Source organism: Salvelinus alpinus, chromosome 22, assembly GCF_045679555.1.
Source record: "Salvelinus alpinus chromosome 22, SLU_Salpinus.1, whole genome shotgun sequence".
In the NCBI taxonomy this organism is placed as follows: domain Eukaryota; kingdom Metazoa; phylum Chordata; class Actinopteri; order Salmoniformes; family Salmonidae; genus Salvelinus; species Salvelinus alpinus.
The window spans coordinates 11868001-11883762 of record NC_092107.1 but is presented as its reverse complement, the minus strand read 5'-3'; the positions used below and the strand labels follow the sequence as shown (position 1 = coordinate 11883762).

The window sequence follows — 15762 nt, the reverse complement described above, 5'->3', positions numbered from 1 at the left end:
TACAGGAGCTTTGAACAATTGCATAACGTCTTGCATCTGTTGTGTACTCAGATTCAGACAGCAATGAAGGTGGTGGAAAAATCTAAGCATTACGTTCAAATGTAGTCGGCATCTGTTCCAACTATGGAAGTCTATTTTATTCCCAATGATGGTCATAAATGATAATCCCCTGTTGGAACAGGTACATATAGGTTAGTTGTATGCATATTGTCAGTTCCACATACTGTAGACTACCCATATTGGTCTATGGGTAGTCTATGTGGACATCATGTCCTCCCTGGGACACCCTAACAGCAATCAGGCTTGGTATTTATGAATGACAGCTGCTGGCAGGGGTCGGTAGGAGCTGGCAAGGGATGAAATGGCGCCAGTGCGGTTGGGCAGTGCCAAGGCTCCAGTCAGAACTCCAGGTTTGGGCACAATGGTGGGGAAAAGAGTGGGAGGGGGTGAGGAAAAAGCACTGAGTATCCAACCAGTCAGGCCTCATAGGCAACAATATCAACCAACCTTCTAGGATGGTGGAGTGTGTGTGTGTGTGTGTGTGTGTCTCTGTGTCTCTGTGTGTGTGTGTGTTGAGGTTGCTTGGTGCCAACCGACTTCAAACCACCATTTTTACACTGAAGATAAAGGATTCTTTAAGGAACATAATAAATGTTAAAATACATCATTCATATGTTCAAATGACCTTGCTGAATGACTGTACGTGCGAGAACAATGGACTCTGAACTGATCAATGTCTCAACGTATGTAATGAATCTACTTAATCACCCCTCTCTACCTCAAGGACTTTAAAGGTCACGTGCGAGCGCTTACATTTCACATCCATAGCAATTACCAACATTATTCTAACGGTGGTAAAGCAACTTTTAACAGATGTGATCTGGAAACAGACGTGCCACAGTATCCATGCACCAATCCTAAAAACACTAGAAACAATAGCAGTGAACGTATTATCTGCTCATTCCACTATCTGGGTAAGAGCTATTACACAAACACGATTACTGATTCTGATTCTTCTATCACATACTGCCATCACACACTCACTGCACTGTGAGACGCACCAGATGGAAAGCAGATAAAACCGATTGCATAAAATTGCACTGGTTTTTATTGTTTAGGGGGTTGTTTTAATGAATGACTTTAGGGGATTATGCACCCATCTCATTAAATGCAGGAATTCATTTTCAAACACCTGGGCCCGTAGTCATAAAGCATCTCCGGGTCGGAGTGCTGATCTAGGATCGGGTCCCCCCTGTCAATGTAATCTGATTCATAATGATCTAAAAGGCAAAACTGATGCTAGATCAGCGCTCCTACTCTGAGACGCTTTATGAATATGGGCCCTGCAGTACAGCATGTCCATAATAGAAACAGTGAGGAGTCTTAGATGACAGCTTCTCCCCAGGCCAGACAGACACCACTAGGATTTGGCCTACATGTGAACACATTAGTCTGCTTTATTATTTCTAGCAACATTCTTTCCTTATGGCAGTTTAATTTATATATGTATCACGCTTTTTCTGCCTACTCTGGCAGTTTTGGGGTGTTTATAAATTACCCTTTCACTGCTGTGTCCATGGCAACCCATTTCCCTTGCACTGTTCTGTAGTAGTGGGGCCTGTCCTCGTTCTGTCTCTCTCTGACTGTGTCTTTGTTGTGTTTCTTGTTGTCCAGATTCTTCCTCAGCACTGCAGTGAGCAGTTGGGGAAAGACAATGACGAGAGAGTTAGTACTAAAATGACTCAAGTGTTCCGTGGCTGTCCTCTTTTTCATGGCCCTTGGGGAAGAAAAGGGGCCTTGTCTGGTCGCATTAGTGGCCTGAGCTTTTGTCAAGACACTGGAGAAGGCTGCTCTACGAGTCCTGTGAACAGTGGTAGAGTTGGCAAGCATAGTCAATGCGTTCAATAAGAGAGAATTCTTCAACGCTTAACTCCATGACTTTCAGGGCATACAGTAGGTTTGAGATATAAAATACAGTTATGGAGATAATTTACTGCATTTAATGACTGGTGCTGTTCAACTGTTGACCATCTTTAGAAGTAGACAGTTTACATGAGTGTTTTTTATGCCAGTGGTACATGCATCACCGTTGGCACAGGGTGCAGATACATTTGATCTATTAGTACTGGTGAAGATAAAGATCTTATGAGGATAAGGATAAGACAGGTACCTGACCTGCATTGGGAGAAAGGGAGGGCGAGCATGATACAGAATGCAAAAACACAGACACCAACACAAGTTTAATATTATATTATTTATTTATCTTTGTACAATGTAATTACAATACAAATATGTAGGTTTAAATACAAAATTCTGTAAATAAAGAATAAAAATAAACTCCACTGGTTTGTTATCACTACACTATGGTTTACAATCAAGTTTATGAGGTCATTTAGTTTCTTATTCTGAACGTCATTAACCTACATTTTAATTTAGAGGGCGTGTAAATAACGGGAATTTAACGAAATGAAAACAGCAATTTCATGAATGACTACGTTTTTTCTCTTAAAAGACGGGGAGAGAATTAATTTAGAAAATCGATTTGTCTAAATGAGCAAAAACATGGGCCCCTCACTGGTGATTTATTTCTTTGCGAAAGCGAATGGATGTCAGCCAGTATTGTGCCGCATGTAAAAATGACAAAGCCTGATTGGCCGAGTCCTAAGGAGTTAATGACCAGGAGAGCGGGCTGGATGGAGCCTGTTTGTCTAGTTGTGATGTCCATTCAATAACACTGGTCCCCTGGGTCCCACTCCGTCTCACTCCCAGACACTCCTGTTGTCTGGGGCAGGATCGTACATAAAGCAGTATAATGGCAAATAGCATAAACCATCTCATCTAAGCACATGCGTTTGCCCCGTCTTGACCTGCCAATGGAAGTCCTGCCAAGTGGGCTAAAATTCCAATATGGGGTTGTAGCTATAGTATACTGCATATTTATTGTCTTTGTGTGTTTTAAACTAAAGTCACGGAAGGAAATGCTTGCCTCTTTTGAGATTACGATCAAACAGTAAAGTATTGTTTCTATGGAGCTCTAAATGCATGGTGACTATAATTCTAACAGAAGTGCCTTTGTTTGGGAGCAGTGAAAGGAGTTTAAAGGAATGAAACAACCAGTCTGTTTAACGTACCGTTTGCCTGTATGGTATTTGATTAATCCACCCCTTTCTTCTTTCATCTTTTCTCAGTTCATCACAGCCTTTCAATAGTCCACATCCTCAAACTCATTCTCACATGCCCTCGTTCTCTCCGTCTATCTTTCACCTTCTCCTTTTCTTTCTCTCTCCCCCCCGACTATCCGTGTCACTTTCATGTCTTTGTTTGCCCTCTACAAAGATGGATGCCTTCCTCTGTCTGTTTAAAGTGGTAAATGACTCATCACTTCCTCTAGGCATCTTTACTCAGCCTGGTAGACCACACACAGCAGGTGCCATAACTTCTGCCCGTCACATTGGCCTCAGGACAAGAGCCTGGATCCAGAAGCCTCTACAAACTGACTGTAGTCCATTTATGTCAGAAGGGCAGCTTGACCCAGCCCACTGGGCACACACCGATTGAATCAACGTTGTATATACGTCATTTCTATGAAATTGCTTTGAACCATCGTGGAATTGACGTCTGTGCCTGTTGGGAGGCACATCTTTTGCCCAAGGCCCTATACAGGAATAAGGTGCCATTTCAAACGCAGCCCCAGTGACAAAACAACATCATTACTCACCCCAAACTTACCCTCTTTATCTTACGAAGTGCTGAAGGTCTCCCATCTCATATCTCTTAAATCTTAGGCTCAACACTTCCAAATAGACTCTTATAGTGTTGACTGACTACACTCGTACGGGGGTGACCATGTTTTAGAATATAATGCAAATCAACCAACCAACTTGGAATGTGCCGCACTATTTGGACCCTTTCCAGAATGTTCTAGGGTTCTAGTGTGTCTGCCCTGCAGGTGGAGTGGCACTGGGACAGAGGGGTGAGATCACCATGGTGATTTAGCTAACAGTGACTCATTTGGGTTGAATAGCAAATTGACGGTTATACATGGATTGGTAATAAATAGAGGGTGAAAAAAGCATGCTATTTACACTCGTTTCCAACCTCTCGTTTCATGACTCACTCCCTCTCTTTGCTCTCTCCGCTGACACAGTTACAGCTGCTAGTTATTTTCCTTCTCTTTCAGGTTCAACAAAAATAAATACAGGGAGAAACAACAATGTAAAACTATAACGGTTAAAAGCTAAGTAAAAATCATAAATATAACCATTTTGGCAATCAAACTGTCTGTCACTCTTATTGGTCGATGCCTCCTTTGGGGTCTCCACCATCGAGTCGTGTCATTGGCTAGTCAACCAGGGCCTTTGCTGTGCTTGGGTAACATCAACATAATCTCTCTGTGTCTCATCTCAGTGTCATGTGATGTATCCATATTCTCTGGCTCCTCCACAGATCCCCACGCAGAACATGATTGCTAGAAATCCCAGGGAATGCATCGCGAGGAACCCCATACACAGTCATCATGTCCCCCCTGCATTCAGACCCAATTTACATCCTGGGGTCTCAACAGAGGAGGAGAAAATCAAGAAGAGGGGGAGCGACAGCATTTAGGGGCAGGGGGCTGGAGGGGGGTAGTGGAGTGGTTCATTGTTGTTGGGTGTCTGCATCATCATAGTCTATGCAGTGGCCCGACCTGGGTTAATACAGAGTTAAAGCTCGATCTCAAAGGTCTTTTGCAAGTCATTGGAGAAAGGGTTGGGCGCCGCCTTGGGTTGCAATTTGGTCTCCAGCGCGGCCCACTTTGCCTCGAAGCGATCAACCTCCTGGGCATTGGCTGGCGGCGGGTTGGCCTGCTGTGCGCCCTCCGGTGGCCAGCTGCTGCTGGTGCCGTTCTGCATGATGGTGGCGGGGGAGGTGGGAATGTTGTGGGGGAGGCCGTTGACGGTGGGATGAGCTCCGAAGGGTGGCATAGGGAACCCGCCCGGCTGGCCGGAGAAAGAGTGGCGGTGCCCGCCGGTGAGCGTGCCCATTTTGGGCCCTGTGCCCATGCCCATGGAAGGCCCGCCGGTAGAGCCGCCTGCCGTGCAAAACACATTAGCCACCATCTGGGAAGGCGTGATGCCCACCACAGGCACACTGGCGTTGGAGTACACCATGCTGTTGGCCAGGGCGGGCATGTAGGCCTGCATGGGTACAAACGCTGGCTGCAGGGGTGGTTGGTTATACATGCCCACGGGCGTGGGAGTGGCATCAAACGCCAAGGGAAAGGGCTGCATGGAAGTGGGCAGGGAGCCAGGTACCCCTGGCATGGATGCCCCCATTATGGGCACACCTGACATAGGTGGGCCAGACATAAGTGGGTTAGACATAGGTGGGCCAGACATAAGTGGGTTAGACATAGGTGGGCCAGACATAAGTGGGTTAGACATAGCTGCGTTTGACATGGGTGGCCCTGGAATGGCAGGGGTGGGCTGGATGGGTGGTGGGGGCAGGTTGGGGGTCTGTTGCTGGGCCTTGACGGCCTGGGCCACCTCCTCCAGCCAGCGCTCAGCCTCGGAGGGTGTCCTCCTGTGTCCACTGTGGACAGGGGACTGAACCGGGGGCTCCGCCTGCATCCAGGAGGATGTGGCTGTGGGAGAGAAGCAGAGAGCTACACGTCAATCACATGTTACATCAACCCTGCTGCTGGATCTGTCTACCGCTTTACCATGACAAGCACAGAGGACACACACACACACACACACACATCCTATTCGGCAGCCTTTTCTGATTAGGGCCGGGATTCAATGCAAGGGTTGAGCCGACATGCGCAGCGTTTACCATGAACGGGATCTCTACAAACATCAGGGAGAGGGACTTTGAAAAGCTGCATTGCCGGCTGTATAGTGACCTACGCTATAGCATACCACAGAGATACACACAAATAACTGACACCTTTCAGGCAAATCAGCCTTACAAGCATTAGAAACATTACAAATAAAAACACATTCCGAATGCAAAGTTGGAGTTGAGCTGTACAATACATGTTAAGCCAGACTAGAGCTCATAGAGAGAGACTGATAAGGTAGTCAATGAGTTACCTTGCAGGGGGGCGGGTGGAGGGGGGATGGCTGGGGGCACAGTGCAGGCTGGCAGGCCGTTGGGGGTGGGGTTGGAGAAGAGTTCCTCAGAGGGCCTGGTGAAGGAATGGTTGATCTGGCTGCACAGAGCGTTGATGCTGCTGTCTGCCTCGCCACACACAGACAGATCCATCTCTGGGACTACAGAGGGGGAGAAGGATTTTGAGGATTGGCTATCTTTTGGATGATTTGATGGCAAGATTAAAGTCTTGGGCCAAACATACACTTATATAATGATATAGAATTAAAGTACATGACACCGGATGTAAACATTTCTAAGCCCTTTATTGAAATGTAATCTGTTCCCGTGGTCCTATGAGGTCTACATCATCTTTTGTACTTCAAAGTAAGAAAATAAAAGTTATTCTGTAACCCACCCGACCAGTCTGTTATTCATGCATGAGATTCTCTATAGCCTAAATCCTTAGTGTAGAAAACAGAGGGAAAACCTCTTGACCTATAGCCAGTAGATAAAAAAAATAGCACATCATTTGTGTAAATCTCCTAACAACTCTCTCTGTCCCTGACAGTGAGCTAAGCCTGTGGAGAGCAGAGAGAGTTGTGGGGCCAATCAGAACCAGAGGGGTCAGTGGTGGATGTAATTCCTATGAAGCGCCCGCTGGACTGTCTCTCTGTTGGGTCCTATTCATTAGGGCACACCATAGCAAAACCTTTTGCAACGGAAAATGAAAATGTCAATATATTATTGGACAGGTTTAAGTAGTCACTCCCTGTTTCAGTCCGTTTTCTTCTGTTTGGTGCCTAATGAATGACCCTGCTTAGAAGAACTACTCCGAGTGCAGATGTAGTGTTTTTCTGTCTGGAGACAGCAGTGTGAACTGCTTTGTTCATGACAGGCCTGCCTTGTAAGGTCTCTCTTTCTGAACATTTGATTGGCCCATAGGGTTCAAAGAGGACGGGAGAAGCTGTGGGGTTTCTCTGTGTAGTAGTGTAGTGTGTGTGTGTATGCCTGTGTGCATCCTTGTGTGTGTGTGTGAGTGTGTGTACATCATTGTGTGTGGATGTGTGTGTGTGTGTGTGTGTGTACTACAATCCCTGGATCTACGGCTGTAGAGGGACTGGTCTAGTGGAGACTATTTATAGACACATTGTTCACTGAGAGAGCTGGCGGACTACTGGGGAGGGGGGAGGTAGTGAAATCACACACTGCCACTGTGTGTGTGGGTGTGTGTACATGTGTCCTGTGCTTGCTGTGTGTTCATGCTTGTGTGGCTTCTATTGCTAGCTAAGTGTGTGCGTGGGTGCCTGTCTTCTATGCATGCGTGGGATTCAAATAGGTACAGATCCTATACGAAAGAGAGAATCTCTGGACACAACGCTAATACTGATACTGCTGCATACATGAATGTAAATAGATGTCAGGTACAATTGTGCTGCAACCATCAGAGGTGAAATGTGTGTTTATTAATGATTAAAAGCTGAGGTCTGCTCATAATAACTATAATCAATGTAATTGAGAGGTTTAATCTACCTCACTACAGCAGGAACAAAGCTGTGCTGGGAATCCTAATGATTATACTTGTTAAAAAGAACCATTACATGGACTCAGCAATCGGACTCAGCAATCAGCCACAGCAATCAGCCACAGCTTTAATAACACACTGATGATCAACTTCAGTGCTATTATGACCCCAATCAATGAATCTCTGGCTTCACTTGTTCCTGATCAAATACTAATAATTATAAACACCACCATACTTTGTCATAAGGGTTCAGAGTTTTTCCTGGCCCATGATCTGACCAGGAAAAAGTCCTGAATTATCCTTGGTCAGGTCATGAAGACAGGAAAACTCCAGGCTCTGATTGACATTAGCCTTGATTTCCAGGCTTCCTCCGAGTGATGAACACGACATGGAAGGGTGGCATTGCAGGACTATGTTGTCCTAGACTGGTGAGGCTAACCACTCTTTGTCCTAGATCGTAGAATGCAGAGACTTAGCTAAGCTAACATAAAGAGGTGAGGCTAACCACTCTTTGTCCTAGATCGTAGAATGCAGAGACTTAGCTAAGCTAACATAAAGAGGTGAAGCTAACCTGGGTTCTTGCTCTGGAAGTCTGCGGTCTTGCGCTGCAGATTGGAAGGCAGGTCGTTGAGGCGCAGCGAGAGCTGCCTCTTGAACGGCGAGTTCTTCCCGCTGAGGGCCGGGAAGCCCCGGAAGGAGCCCTGCCGCACCAGCTGCTCAATGGGCGCGTGGCGCCGCGGGATTGCGTGCTCCACTCCCTGCCCCACAGGCGAGGCCGCTCCCTCAGGGGGTGAGGAGGTGCCAGGGGGGATGGCTGGGATAGTACACGGGGGCTCTGGAGAGTACAATTTGCTATGGTTAATGTTGGACTACCATAACCTGGGTTAATGTTGGACTATAATGACCAGGGTTAATGTTGGACTACCATGACCTGGGTTAATGTTGGACTATTATGACCAGGGTTAATGTTGGACTATAATGACCAGGGTTAATGTTGGACTACCATGACCAGGGTTAATGTTGGACTACCATGACCTGGGTTAATGTTGGACTATAATGACCAGGGTTAATGTTGGACTATAATGACCTGGGTTAAACTTGTTATGGCTGCAGGGGGCGTATTGAAAAACTGGAAAATATGTGCAAATTTTCAAACGGCCTCTTAATCAATTTTTGCTCTTACAATATGCATATTATTATTACTATTGGATAGAAAACAGTCTCTAGTTTCTAAAACCGTTTTAATTATTTCTCTAAGTGGAACAGAACTATTTTTACAGCCCATTTCCTATCCGGAAGTGAGATTTCCAAAATCGATGTCGCTCTTCAAGACCTTGTCTATAAAAGGGCATGTCACTTAGGACTGTAGAAACACGTCATACGCCTTCCTCTGGGTGTCATGCGGAAGTGAGAGCAGAAATGACTTGATTATCTCGTCCTGGGATTGAACACAACCTCTTGGAGTGAGGTGTGCGCACTTTATTTTTTTTTCTGGGCGCGAAGTAGGACCTGGACTCGGCTCCTGGAAAACACTCTGTAAAGGTGAATATGATCTCTGGCTTCGATTTTATTTGATACATGTCACAATATCATCCTAAAGTATGTTATTTCAATATAGTTTAATTATATTATTGAAATGTATTCTGGACTTTAGACGTGATGCGACGCAAGAATTTTTTCAAGATGGAGAGGTTAGCGTCGCACTGCCAGTGTGCTTGCTAATTCAAGAGGGAAATTGTTCGTTCTGGATCGAAATAAAGACGTTTCTGAACAAAGGACCCCTTGGAGAACATTCTGATGGAAGATCAACAAAGATAAGGACCCAATTTGGGATGCTTTTTCATATATCTGTCGAACTGTGCTATGCTACCGTTTGCCTTGAGTCAATGCTGTTGTGATGTTAGCTATTGTAGTAAGCTAATATGACGATATATTGTGTTTTCGCTGTAAAACACTTCAAAAATCGGAAATATTGGCTCTATTCACAAGATCTTTCTCTTTCATTAGCTATCCACCATATATTTTTCTGAAATGTTTTATGATGTGTAATTAGTAGTTGACGTTGGTGTCTGTATTTTCTCTGGCTACTCCCGTGCGATTTCTGACTGTAGCTATGATGGTAGCAGTAATGTAAAACTGATTTATAGCTAAAATATGCACATTTTTTGAACAAAACATAGATTTATTGTGTAACATGTTATAGGACTGTCATCTGAGGTAGTTTTTTCTAGGTTATTTAGGTTGGTTCTAGGTTAGTTAGGTTGGCTTGTGCATGCTACTTGCATCCTACTTGTGCTGTGTGCTTTTTTATTTGGTGGTGAGCTAACATAAATATATGTGGTGTTTTCTCTGTAAAACATTTAAAAAATCGGACATGTTGGCTGGATTGACAAGATGTTTATCTTTCAAATGCTGTATTGGACTTGTTAATGTGTGAAAGTTAAATATTAAAAAAAAATAGATTTTGAATTTCGCGCCCTGCACTTGAGCTGGATGTTGTCATAGGTGTACCGGCGTCGGGCTGCAGCCATAACAGGTTGGACTACAATGACCAGGGTTAATGTTGGACTACCATGACCAGGGTTAATGTTGGACTATAATGACCAGGGTTAATGTTGGACTATAATGACCTGGGTTAACATTGGACTACAATGACCAGGGTTAATGTTGGACTACAATGACCTGGGTTAATGTTGGACTACAATAACCAGGGTTAATGTTGGACTATAATGACCCGGGTTAATGTTGGACTATAATGACCCGGGTTAATGTTGGACTACAATAACCAGGGTTAATGTTGGACTATAATGACCCGGGTTAATGTTGGACTATAATGACCCGGGTTAATGTTGGACTACAATAACCAGGGTTAATGTTGGACTATAATGACCCGGGTTAATGTTGGACTATAATGACCCGGGTTAATGTTGGACTACAATAACCAGGGTTAATGTTGGACTATAATGACCTGGGTTAATGTTGGACTACAACTAGTAACCACTACAGCCAATAACACTGATAAAGGTTACTACCTGCCAACATACAGTATATGTGTTGTTACACTTCAGAGTGATTGAGATGAACAACAACAACGATCAACAGTGAGTGAATCCTCCTGTTCCTGTTAGCTCGATAACACAGGACACGTTTGACTTTCCAGTAACTTTCCAGGAATACATTAGAATGTGAGTGACAGATGTTTCTGTCTGTGTGTCTGTGTGTCTGTGTGTCTGTGTGTCTGTGCTGCTCTTCATACCTTTCTTCTTGTCCTGCAGCTGCTTCATGATGTCATCGCGCTCGCCACCCTGCTGGCTGGACGACGTCACGCGGAACGAGCCCTCGCGCACAAAGGAGGTGCGGCTGGCGTCGAACGAGGCTGTGACGCCGCACTCCTTCTCGCGCCGCTGCTTCCTCTCCAGACAGGCGGCGAAGGCACAGCCCACGGCGTGGCTCATACGCTCGCCCTGGTGACCACAACACACCCGGTCAACACCCCTCCTCAATTCCCTTTTGGTGTGTCTGTGTACGTGGGCGTGTTTGGGTGTCTGTAAAACTCTGTTATGTGTGAATGGGCACTAATACAAAAAAATACACAATTGACAAGTCTGAACATAGCCTAAAGCCAGTCAATTTCCCTACTGGAAAATGCTTTATCAAACCAGAACCATGTCTGTGAGGGATGACTTGGCACTCCGTTTTCATTCCATTATGCTATAAAAGTGGTTATCACCCTGGAGGAAATGTGGCTCAGAGTGCCAGAAGGTCACAGTCGATAGCGCTCCAAGAAGCAATTGAGATAGAGATAACCCTAGAGTAATCCTAATCTTAATCTCTGGGCGAGCGATGCAGGGATTGGATTAATCTAGTCGCTGGGCCTGGGCCCACACACACACACCCTCACCGAGTCCTTCAGGGCCATGAAGCAGTGGCAGATCCAGCGGCGTGTGGTGCCGTCACGGCAGATGTAGGAGAAAGCCTTGTCATAATTGCGGTCGGGCGCGCAGAAGGACACCTTCTCAATGGTCTGGTCTACGATGAGGTCCTAAAGTCAAAGAGATGGCGTGTTAGAGAAGGCTGATTTGACCACGTCATAAATGAAACATATCACACATAACATGGTAGCCTACAGAGAATGCATGTGATTAAAACACTCCTACTAAAATGTCATTACTTGGCGAGGAAAGATAATCTCCCGAGAATCAACCTTTGTTACTCTCAAGTACTAAATCTTGTTTACAGCTCTACAAAACATATTGTAAAACATGGAGAACCACTTTTTCTCTTGTTCCAGAATCTGTATCAAGCTCGTTCAGGAGTCTTGGCTAGTGACTATAGGGTGAGGAAGGGGCCCCTTCTCTTACCCCCCCCCCCCCCGCCCCATGCCACTAGTGGCCCCAGACACCCTTTGAGTCAGAGTGGAAAACAAAAAGATGAAAGGGAAATGGGGCTCACACACTCATCCAGGGACTTCCTTCCACTCTTCTATCGGGGAATAGGAAGAGGGGAATGAATGAAGTGGGCAAGGAATAAATAACAGTATTTTCATTCAGAGCCAATTAGTAGATGAAGAGAGGCTGGTGGGGGAAGTGAACGTCTGGTTATGTGTGTGTGTGTGTGTGTGTGTGTGTGTGTGTGTGTGTGTGTGTGTGTGTGTGTGTGTGTGTGTGTGTGTGTGTGTGTGTGTGTGTGTGTGTGTGTGTGTGTGTGTGTGTGTGTGTGTGTGTGTGTGTGTATACGTGCGTGCGTGCTGGGTTGCCTAGGGGTGGATAGAGGTGAGGGGTGTGGGTTTGTGGGGGGTGGAGGATCACTCAGAGGCATGTCACAGAAAAACTGAAAGGGGGCACAGTGCTGAGTCATGTCACATGGGTCAGATACAGAGGTGAAGGGAAATGGGGCTTTCTTCTCTGTGGCGGTGGTGTTCTTTGACATTGACTTTGAGAGGACCAGGAGATGGGATTACAAGAAAGGGGGGAGGTGGAGGGATGCTGAGGGAGGATGGGGGTGGTCCATTTGTCTACTGCCACAGGAAACAAAAAAGACTGCTTAGTGGGACTGTTTCTCCCCCCCCTTCTTTTCTCTGGCCTGAAAAGAAAGGTGGGTAATTGCACTCGCAATAGGGGCCCCTAGCGGCCAGACAGTCCTGCTGAGGTGTGTGTGTGTTTCTGTGTGTGTTTGTCAAATAAAAATAAAACACTATGTGTGTGTGTACTGTCTCCCTCCCCTACCCAAAGCCCCCTTTGACATCCATCAGTAACACATGTCAAGTGTGAAAACTCACAGTCCGGTCTAAAGCAAGTCTAATCTGGCCTGCGAGGATAAACACAGTCATCGGGACAGGCACGCGGTGCGGCCCTTTTGCACTGAGCCTGAAGGGTGACATCATCAATCTCAGGCCAGACTGAGAATGGCAGGTGACCTGGGAAAGGGCTGGGGTAGAGAGAGACCTGCGGGGTGTGTAAGGAGAGGCGGGAGAGCAGCAGCCGAAGGGGGGAGAAGGTAGAGGGAGTAACTGGGGAGTGACTGTCAGCTTCTCGCCTGCTGAGCAGTTTTCTCTCTTTGTCTTTCCAACATACTTTTCCTACTACTGACGTAGGATCTTAATTTGAGGCAGTTTGCTACAGCAGAATAATTATCCTGCAGCAACAGGAAATGGTAATTATTATGTGGATTATAATTAATGGAAATGTTTGTAGGGGTTGATACATTTTTCGTAAGGGAACATCAAGTCTGACATTTTAAGGTGGAAATTGCAAACTTCAGAAGCCTTTTTAAACCTCAAATATACTGCAAAGTTCTGTACACTTGCTCTGTCATACGAAATCTGGACTTACAGAGCTAGAGACCACGAGCAGGGGTATCTATGGTTCCAGGCTACTGTATCATGTTTAGCCACTGTTTACATCTGGAAGCAGACTGTGTTTGTTTGTATGTATAATTAGCACACACGTTTATGCTAACAGCCCTGCAGGCACACTCTTACCTTGGTTTTGTCATCCACCACTCTAAGACCGTCTGCGGACACCCACAGAACTGCTTTCACTGTCTTCTTCCCACTCTGTAGAGAGACAGAGAGAGAGAGAGAGAGAGAGAGGGAGGGGGAGAGAGAGAGAGAGGGAGAGTGAGAGAGAGCGGGAGAGAGAGAGTTTTCTGTAGTATTATAAATGCAAGCTTCCTTAATAAGCACACTGTCTTGAGTAAAAACCAAATTGGATTTATACCAAAACATTGCATGACTGATCATATTTCCACCCATACAAGACTGTTCTACAAAGAAAGTGGTGTAGGGGGTAAAATATATGACAACTAAATCTGACTGGCAATACGTGCAGCATCAAAATTAGCAAGAAAATAAGATAATTCTTTAACCATGGGCGAGGCCTTTGCCAGGGTTGCAATCTCAGCCCTGCGTTCTTCAATATTTACATCAAAGAATTGGCCACTATTCTAGACAAATCCTCAGCTCCTGGTCTAATTCTCCACAATTCAGAGGTTAAATGCCTGCTCTTCGCAGATGACCTGTGCCTGCTGTCACCCACAGCACATGGCCTACAGCTGAGCCTGGACTTGTTAGAGCAGTACTGCCAGACCTGGGCCCTGGCAGTAAACCCCCAAAATACTAAAATATTGATTTTCCAGAGAAGATCCAGATCTCAGGGAATTAGACCAAAGTTCTCAATTGGTACAAAATACAGAGTACTGCACACACTACAATTACTTAGGTTTAAATAAGCTCAGCTGGACACCTAAATGAGGCAGTGAATTAACTAAGAGAGAAAGGCAGGGCATTATATGCCATTAAAAAACGAATTCCAAATTGAAATACCTATTCAAATTTGGCTAAAACTATTTGACTGTGTCATTGAACCAATTGCACTTTATGGCAGCGAGGTGTGGGGTCCACAAGATTTCACCCAATGGGACAAACACCCCATTGAAACCCTGCATGCTGAGTTCTGATTCTCCTACATGTCCAGAGGAAAACTACAAACAATGCATGCAGGGCAGAATTAGGTTAATATCCACTAATAATACAATAAAAAAAATTAAAAAGAGCAATTAAGTTTTAGAAACATCTAAAATACAGCTAACCCCTCTCATATAATTACCAAACTCTGCAATGTCAAGAGCTGAGAAGAAAAAAAGTCCCCTCATCCAGCTGGTCCTGGGGCTGAGTTCACAGACCTGTTCTACTAACACACTGGAGCCTCAGGACCCTCATCCAGCCGGTCCTGGGGCTGAGTTCACAGACCTGTTCTACTAACACACTGGAGACTCAGGACCCTCATCCAGCCGGTCCTGGGGCTGAGTTCACAGACCTGTTCTACTAACACACTGGAGACTCAGGACCCTCATCCAGCCGGTCCTGGGGCTGAGTTCACAGACCTGTTCTACTAACACACTGGAGCCTCAGGACCCTCATCCAGCCGGTCCTGGGGCTGAGTTCACAGACCTGTTCTACTAACACACTGGAGACTCAGGACCCTCATCCAGCCGGTCCTGGGGCTGAGTTCACAGACCTGTTCTACTAACACACTGGAGACTCAGGACCCTCATCCAGCCGGTCCTGGGGCTGAGTTCACAGACCTGTTCTACTAACACACTGGAGCCTCAGGACCCTCATCCAGCTGGTCCTGGGGCTGAGTTCACAGACCTGTTCTACTAACACACTGGAGACTCAGGACCCTCATCCAGCCGGTCCTGGGGCTGAGTTCACAGACCTGTTCTACTAACACACTGGAGCCTCAGGACCCTCATCCAGCCGGTCCTGGGGCTGAGTTCACAGACCTGTTCTACTAACACACTGGAGCCTCAGGACCCTCATCCAGCCGGTCCTGGAGCTGAGTTCACAGACCTGTTCTACTAACACACTGGAGCCTCAGGACCCTCATCCAGCCGGTCCTGGGGCTGAGTTCACAGACCTGTTCTACTAACACACTGGAGCCTCAGGACCCTCATCCAGCCGGTCCTGGGGCTGAGTTCACAGACCTGTTCTACTAACACACTGGAGACTCAGGACCAGAACATCCAATCAATCAGAATAAACCAAATTACAATACAGTCTAAACAAATCTACATGACCTATTGGGAAACACAGCACAAAGCAAAATACAGTGCTATCTGGCCCTAAATCGACAGTACACCGTGGCTAACTATTTGGCCATGGT

The 15762-nt window shown here is 45.9% G+C and overlaps 1 protein-coding gene across 4 annotated transcripts in view; it reads right to left on the bottom strand.

Annotated features, from left to right (window-relative positions):
* Positions 1–2235: 2235 nt before the first annotated feature.
* Positions 2236–15762, bottom strand: part of LOC139549741 (numb-like protein) — an 84602-nt gene continuing 71075 nt past the window's right edge. For all 4 annotated transcript variants that reach the window (XM_071360455.1, XM_071360454.1, XM_071360456.1 and 1 more), the window contains 6 exons: positions 13578–13652; positions 11499–11639; positions 10854–11061; positions 8169–8432; positions 6075–6254; positions 2236–5623 (listed from right to left, as the gene is read on the bottom strand). In XM_071360455.1, coding sequence (XP_071216556.1) covers positions 4704–5623; positions 6075–6254; positions 8169–8432; positions 10854–11061; positions 11499–11639; positions 13578–13652 — 1788 coding nt within the window. In that variant the 3' untranslated portion in view covers positions 2236–4703. The remainder of the gene's footprint in view (positions 5624–6074; positions 6255–8168; positions 8433–10853; positions 11062–11498; positions 11640–13577; positions 13653–15762) is intronic.